Source organism: Sycon ciliatum, chromosome 5 (genome assembly GCF_964019385.1).
Source record: "Sycon ciliatum chromosome 5, ocSycCili1.1, whole genome shotgun sequence".
NCBI lineage: Eukaryota > Metazoa > Porifera > Calcarea > Leucosolenida > Sycettidae > Sycon > Sycon ciliatum.
Window position 1 is genome coordinate 779,010 of NC_088647.1, and position 7,724 is coordinate 786,733.

General features: G+C 46.0%; 1 protein-coding gene across 1 annotated transcript; it reads left to right on the plus strand.

Moving 5' to 3' along the window:
- The first annotated feature begins 4,055 nt into the window (after nt 1–4,055).
- Nucleotides 4,056–7,368, plus strand: LOC135817094 (poly(U)-specific endoribonuclease-B-like). Its single transcript, XM_065330213.1, has 2 exons — nt 4,056–4,809; nt 6,624–7,368. The coding sequence occupies exons 1-2, from the start codon at nt 4,204–4,206 to the stop codon at nt 6,861–6,863; spliced, it is 846 nt and encodes a 281-aa protein (XP_065186285.1). The 5' UTR covers nt 4,056–4,203; the 3' UTR covers nt 6,864–7,368.
- Nucleotides 7,369–7,724: the final 356 nt, after the last annotated feature.

A 7,724-nucleotide genomic window follows, 5' to 3' on the forward strand; every position in this document is an offset into this window, starting at 1 on the left:
TACTCCTTGTCAGTTTTGTGCCATTTTGTCGCATTCGCTGACTGTATAAGATCTGGTTACGTTGGTGGACAGTTTGTCATAACTCGTAACATTTTGTCCTTTTCCTTTCTTCATCATAATTATATTGGCTCACCATCCGAGTTCAACTTTGCACACCTGATGAGCCGTCATGACCTACATGTATACGGCGAAACGTACGTCGTGTGGAACTAGTTATTGTATGCTTTGTTTGATTACTTGTAGTTTGTCTCCTGCAACCATGTTTCAACATTGTTAGTGCTTACGTTTCGTGATGTTGTTGCCGCGTGAACCCCAACTGCCATCTTCTCAGATTTGTGTTGGATTTCAGTTCCCGTTATGGCAACAAAGAATTGGATTGAGTCTTTTTCTTCAGATTCTTGGCGTTTTGTTCATTTTTTGTATTGAGATTTTGTGTCATAATACTACATGTACATTGTACATGTATGTAAGCACATTTGCTTTGCCAGTAGGCATGGGCGGGTAATGCTAGCATTGTGGCTGGCATTATAGTCCCTGTTTTCCAGGTGGCATAATGCTGGTATTATAACACCATTTCGCATGCAAAATTGGCATTACAAGCATACATGTACATGTAATTGCCGGTCAACAACAGTGTCATGCATGAAGCTGGCTAGGTCCAGTTCCGAAAAATCATGCATCTGAACCCGTCCGGCTTCGTCAGGAGACTTGACTTTGCAAATCAACCTTCTCAGTGGATTGTTTCAGACAACATGCTCACTGCTGTTTAAGTTTTTTTCTTCTACGCTTTGGCCTTGATCCAAGATGGCCTTCTTAAATCGACTTTTCCAACTTTCAAACTGGCATTATGGAGTAGTGTGAGCATTATAAGTGGTATTATATCCTCATATTATGAGCATTGCCTTTAGCATTATCGCAGCAAATAACTAGCTTTACCCGCCCATGCCTATTTGCCCGTACAAGAGGTTTTTAATTGTACATAACTAGTCCGGATCATATTTACATGATAGTGGCGTTCAGTAGGATGTTGGCGTTTCGGTTTGTCACAATTCGTCTTCGCTTAGCTTCCCCTTTCTATGTTTATTACATAAACATGAGCCTCCCAAGTTGGGTGGTCTGTTACTTTGCGTCGTCGAGTTGTAGTAAGGCCGGTATGTCCAATAGTCTCACTAGTTTCGTCATCATCCAATAACGGCTTTCCGCATTCTTTGTTGCCGTGGCGCGTAGCTCATGCTCTTCTTCGTTGCGCTTTCCTACCCCTCTTGGACCTTTCCGAACCTGAGCCTTCCAAGTTGGAAGGTTGTTGGTTTGCGCCTTGGAGAAGTGTTGGAGCTACATGTAGGTGTCAGGTCTCCGAATGTCTCATTAGTAGTCATTACTCCTTGTCAGTTTTGTGCCATTTTGTCGCACTCGCTGACTGTATAAGATCTGGTTACGTTGGTGGACAGTTTGTCTTAAACTCGTAACATTTTGTCCTTTTCCTTTCTTCATCAGAATTATTGGCTCACCATCCGAGTAGCCCTTTCCCAAAGGTGCTCGCCCTTTTTGGCCCTTTTTGGAAAAGCCCGTTTCTTTCGCCCTTTATTGCGTTTTTTTGGTGAATATCGCCCTTTTTGAGCTTTTTTAGCTGAAAAAGTGCTAAAATATAAATCTGTTTGCTCATGCATGCGGTCACAGTTTCCGGGTGCTCGATGTGGATGGGCCTTGGCACGCCGCATTTTCGGGGGGGGGGGGTCGGGAGGGGGCAACAAATTGGTGAAGCTTGTACCCGGTGTACAGAATGCTGTAAACAGTGGGTTTTTTGAACTTTACTTCCTGTTTTGCCTTTCGTGGACTCATAAATGGAAGAGCGCGTATTCATTTCTCAGCTTGGGTTCATATCTGAACATGTACATGTACATGTATCATGGCTATCCTTCACTGAAAAAAGAGCACTTTTTCAGCATAATTATTTTGAAGGACGCGAAAAGCAAGTGCGAATTAAAAGAGCACCTTTGGGAAAGGGCTACATATCCGAGTTCGATTTTAATTCAATAAATAAAACTCGAAAAGGTACGCTTTCCAACGGCCAAAGAGAGTTGGAAAGCTTGTGTCTTTGTGGGTAACTTGAACATTTGGGCTCATGCAAAATCGCACCGATTTTGGGATTTCCCCACAACTTTTTGCGTCAGCAAAAATGTTGTGCTGGACCGCATTTCTGTCACTTCGCAGTGGCTTTTCGTTGGTGCAGTTTGTATCCCACCCTCCCACTTCTGACTTCTGGGTGTGTGTTTATCGATATATCGTATTGGTTTTTCTTATTGGCCATGTGGCTGTTGCAGTTACGACTGCTTTTCTTTTTTAGTTAAAAAACGTAGGGATGGTGTGTGCGTTGTGGGCCATTGTATGGTTACATACAGCTTCAGATTGTATGGCTAGTGACTGGGGGGTTGAGTCTGCAGGGGAAGAATACAGTGATTGAACTGAAGCTGGATGATGACCGTGTGGTGAGTGTGTGGGGGTTTCGAGATGCCGTCCTGGGGCAGGGATGTCGGTCCTTTAGCTTGGACGGGTGTTGTTACATTCATTGTAACATTTTGTCGTTTTCTGTGTGTTTTGCTGTGCGACTACAGTAGCAGCAGTGTCTTGTGTCATATCCGAGTTCGATTTTAATTCAATAAATAAAACTCGAAAAGGTACGCTTTCCAACGGCCAAAGAGAGTTGGAAAGCTTGTGTCTTTGTGGGTAACTTGAACATTTGGGCTCATGCAAAATCGCACCGATTTTGGGATTTCCCCACAACTTTTGCGTCATCAAAAATGTTGTGCTGGACCGCATTTCTGTCACTTCGCAGTGGCTTTTCGTTGGTGCAGTTTGTATCCCACCCTCCCACTTCTGACTTCTGGGTGTGTGTTTATCGATATATCGTATTGGTTTTTCTTATTGGCCATGTGGCTGTTGCAGTTACGACTGCTTTTCTTTTTTAGTTAAAAAACGTAGGGATGGTGTGTGCGTTGTGGGCCATTGTATGGTTACATACAGCTTCAGATTGTATGGCTAGTGACTGGGGGGTTGAGTCTGCAGGGGAAGAATACAGTGATTGAACTGAAGCTGGATGATGACCGTGTGGTGAGTGTGTGGGGGTTTCGAGATGCCGTCCTGGGGCAGGGATGTCGGTCCTTTAGCTTGGACGGGTGTTGTTACATTCATTGTAACATTTTGTCGTTTTCTGTGTGTTTTGCTGTGCGACTACAGTAGCAGCAGTGTCTTGTGCCGATTTTTCTTATCAGGCCCTATACGTACAATTATTCAAGGAAAAAAAATCAGGAAGGAGATAATAATAATTATCAATAATAAAGCCATTGCCGAGCCACCGTGCTCACAGCAGAGACTTCTGTGTGTGTTATTGTTGTGAAGTGGACCACAAAGACACTGCTGAGTATACTGTATAGTACTGTACGCTCGTACTGTGCGCCACTGACACTGCCTGATTTGAAGCACACAAAATTTTCGTGTTCACGGTGTACTTTGGGACCATGACAAATATGGTAGTTCTCATCGCGTTTTGACCACGCAACGTCTTTTCTTTCTTGTCTTCAGACTTTCTCTAGCTCTGGTGACTGCCTTGCACTGAGGCTGAAATATTCGTTCTGTACTTCCTCTGACTTTCTGGGTTTTCGACGTGTAGACTGGAATCAAATATCCGCCCTCCGGGAGTCGTCAAATCAGGGACCATTTCTGCCTGAGTGCCTGAGTGGAGCCGTTGCCGTTGGCGTTGTCCTGTCCATCAAGTGTCAGCTAGATACGACTGACTCTAGCTCTAGTCTAGCTCTGTATTGTCTCTCTACCACAAAATAATCGAAAGTCAAGTGCGAACATTTTCGCCTGTGCTGCGCACGTGACCTTTGTTCAGGTCAATCAAGGCAAGCTGGTGCAAAGTGCAGCTAGCTGTCTCGCCTGTTCACGTGGTTGACCAGTCTGTTGTGTTGACTTTCTGTAGCTGTCGCGCTCGTGCTCCTGCAGCTAGCCGTTCGCGATCAGCTGCCGCACCGCGATAGTAAAGTGCAGCAGCAGGACTGAATTATTTGCTGGTAGATCTACTGTCTGCACCCCGGTAGCTGCACAAAAGCTGATTGAAGGCAGTACCGCACGTCGTTTCAATAAAAACCATTCTGATATTGCACGGTTTGGAGCTGAAGGAAAGGAACTAGTCACTCGTTTACAATGGCCGAACCAACTGCCGCGGAACTGCAGGATGTGACGAAAGCGTGCAGTCGATTGTGGGAGCTGGACGAGCAGCGCTTTGTTCCAGGCCAGGATTACGAGATCGACCTGCAGGGCGGTAAGAAAATCTTCACGCGTTCTGACGCAGCGCCTGCCAACCTCTTCAAGTTCGTCAAGAAGGACAAGTTCTTCAGCATTGCGACGTTCAAGGCGTTCTACGCGTTGCTGGATAACTACGAGAAGGAGACTGGCGTTGCTGAAGTAGTCACATCAGAGGAGAAGAGAGAAAACTGGCACTTCATTGACGAGCTGATGAAAACTAAGCCGATCCAGTACGTGCATTCGTACCTCGCCACCAAAGACAAATGCGGTAGATCGGAGCACGATTTCAAGCGGCTACTCCACGACACTTGGTTCAAGCTGTACCGACGAGAGACGAGAAACGACTCGTCAGGATTTGAGCATGTGTTTGTGGGCGAGAGTCGTGACGATGCAGTGAAGGGCTTCCACAACTGGATCCAGTTCTTTCTAGAAGAGCGCAAAGGCAATGTGGACTACAGAGGCTTCGTGCTGCCTAGGAGACGAGGCCGAGGAAGTGCAGACCCGGTAAGATTAGTAGGAAAGTAAGAATGCATCACATTGTTCCCTTTTATTGCGTACCTGTGAGTACGTACACAGTGCAGGTACATAATATATAGACTATAGTAGTAGTCGCTTATCCCACCATCTGTTATCTGACTCTTGTGTACCCGATCCTCGATTATGCGCCCACGGGGGGGGGGGGGGGGAGAAGTGGGATAGAAAAAGGTATGTGTGGATAAGTGACCCCCATACACTGATACAGTCCTGTCCATTGAAATGTCGCGGAGCAACACGAACAGCAGTTAAGCTCGCATGTGGTACTCACCATACAAATCTAAACTCCATGCGCATCTGTCCCCGGGGAAAATTGCGGAAAAAAATCGCAAAAAACGCGGGGAAAAACGCGGCATAATATGGCATAATTTGCGGTGAATTTGCGGTAAATATGCGGTGAATGCGGCAATTTTCAGTGAGTATGTAGTGAAATCAATCAGTTACAAGTCTCTGGTGTATAAAGCACCCATTATTTGAGTAAAAAGCCGCCACGATGAGACGTTGCTGACCGAAAAGTGCACTGTGTGTACGTGTAGTGCAACAAAAAGTTCAAAAAACGCGGGAAAATCGCGGAAAACGCGGTCTTTTAAAAAATCGGAAAAAACGCGGAAAAAAACGCGGCCGCGGAATCGCAATTTTCCCCGGGGACAGGCGCATGTAGGTCTAGTGCGGCAGACTTTAAAATCATTACAGGAGAAGTATGCGTAAAGTTCGTTCGTCCCAGTTACCACTGGCTGTACACTTGGGACTGGACTCGGCAAGCATAGATCTAGTCCAGATCCAATGATTCGGCTTAGTAGTAGAATAAGGGCAGGAGGGTGTGTTTTCGCAATTGGGACCACATTCTCGTGAACGCATTGCTGCTGCTAAGTGAAGCCATGCGGGGCGAAATCCTGCAATGCCATGCAGCCGTGACTACAACCAGTACACTGAGGGAGTATTCACCCAGACTGCTGGCCTTCGCATGCTGCTTTCTGCATGCTTTGCATGACTTGATTGTACTTGTAGCAGGTGTGGAACACTTAGCGTCAGTTAGCGTCAGTTCTTCCATATAAGACATATCATCCTGAGTTCCATACCCTGCCGGGGGAGGAGGGGGATATTCACTCTTGCCAGTACTTTTGTGTACGGTCGCTTGGTGGTGGTGGTGGGGATTGACTCTGATTGTTATCTACACATTGCACCATTGCTGTGCAACTCCAACGGGTGGCATTTCAGCCGCATTCCTCTTCAACGCCATACAGCCAAACTTGGGTAGAGGTCGGGAGACCCTCCAAAGTCCTATGAAAGCCCACAAGCGCAAGCCCACTTGGATTATCTTGGAATGTACACTGGTTCTGATGGTTCTGATGTTTGGTTGTATGAAAGTGAGAAACCAACTGTGTGTTCGTGAATGAGCCACATTTTCCCCACTACACACACACACACACACACCATTGACCGTTTGACACCCATCGCCAGAGGCGATGATAGCGATGCTACAGCAGAAGCCATAGCAACTTCTGCTGGGATTGCACCATTCAACAGCTTTCAGGGCTGAATAATTGACTGCCACTATTCAGCCTGGTCTACACCACACACCTATGAAGTATCTTTGTTACACACGCACACACACACACACGCACAGTGCATCTTTGTCTGTTTGTCTCTTTAACTCTCTGTTTGTCTATGACTGTGTGTGTGTGTGTGTGTGTGTGTGTGTGTGTGTGTGTGTGTGTGTGTGTGTGTGTGTGTGTGTGTGTGGTGTGTGTTTGTATGTATGTGTGTATGTGCTGTGAACACAGCCGGATGGAGATGACCAGCTCATCTCTATTCAGTTTGCGTGGGAGGGTGAGCTGAAGCCGGTGACGTCCATGTTTGTCGGTGTCAGCCCCGAGTTTGAGATTGCGCTGTACACTCTCTGCTTCTTCGAAGGACAGCAGTCGTATGATTGCGAAATGGGCGACTATGATGTTATACTCAAGGTACACAAGATTGCCCATCGCTTCCTTGGCGCTTGCTACCCGGAGGTCAAGGAACATTAGGACAGGCCACATTAGAGGGGCATGCACTGCAACTGTGATGGCGTCATCAGTAGTGAATCAGCGACATCATGGTTGTTCGCAGTAGTGGTGATGATGTCATTACTGGCACGAGAGTAGATTTTAATGATGTTGTAATTCCTTGTCGCTGATCAACATGATGATTTGTCTCAGAATGCAGTGATTGTGCTCTGCAGTATTTTCTGCCAGCAGATTCATGATGGTATTCCCGACACGCAGACTTGTCAATTTTAGAAATAAGCCATACGTATTTATGGGCTGTGGATACATCTACCCATGCAGCTTGTAAGCGCCGTCACTCTGCTTGCTGAATTTCGGCTGCATGTATGCCTCAGACCCTGTGAATTACACTAACCTGACCTCGCTGGCAATTTTATAAATTATTTCCAATTTTCACCGCTTAGTTTTTCAGTGGTGGATTTCCATTTTTGGCTGTTCATGGTTTCATAACGATTTCAGCTGATATTCAGAGGCTGGCTTGTGTGCACATGCTGCTTACGTCGACTTGGGTCACTAACGTTACAAGAGTACACAACCCCCATGTACTCTTGTTGACTAGTAGTTAGTTTACAGTTCTACCCATGCCTGCACTTGTACTACAAACATGCAGTCCATGGAGCAAAGGGAATCTGTGGAGTAAACAACCGGGTCCAGGCATACACATGATGTAAGCCATATACCTGAACTTGTACCCGTATGACCTAATTACTACACAAAGATTTAAAAAAGTTTCAAGGTACTCCTTGATGAAGTCCCAGTGGCGAAATGTTGGAGATGATTATTTTTAAACCTTTACGTTATAAGACCAAGGTGGTGGTGTAGGAGATCCCTACTGATCAAGTA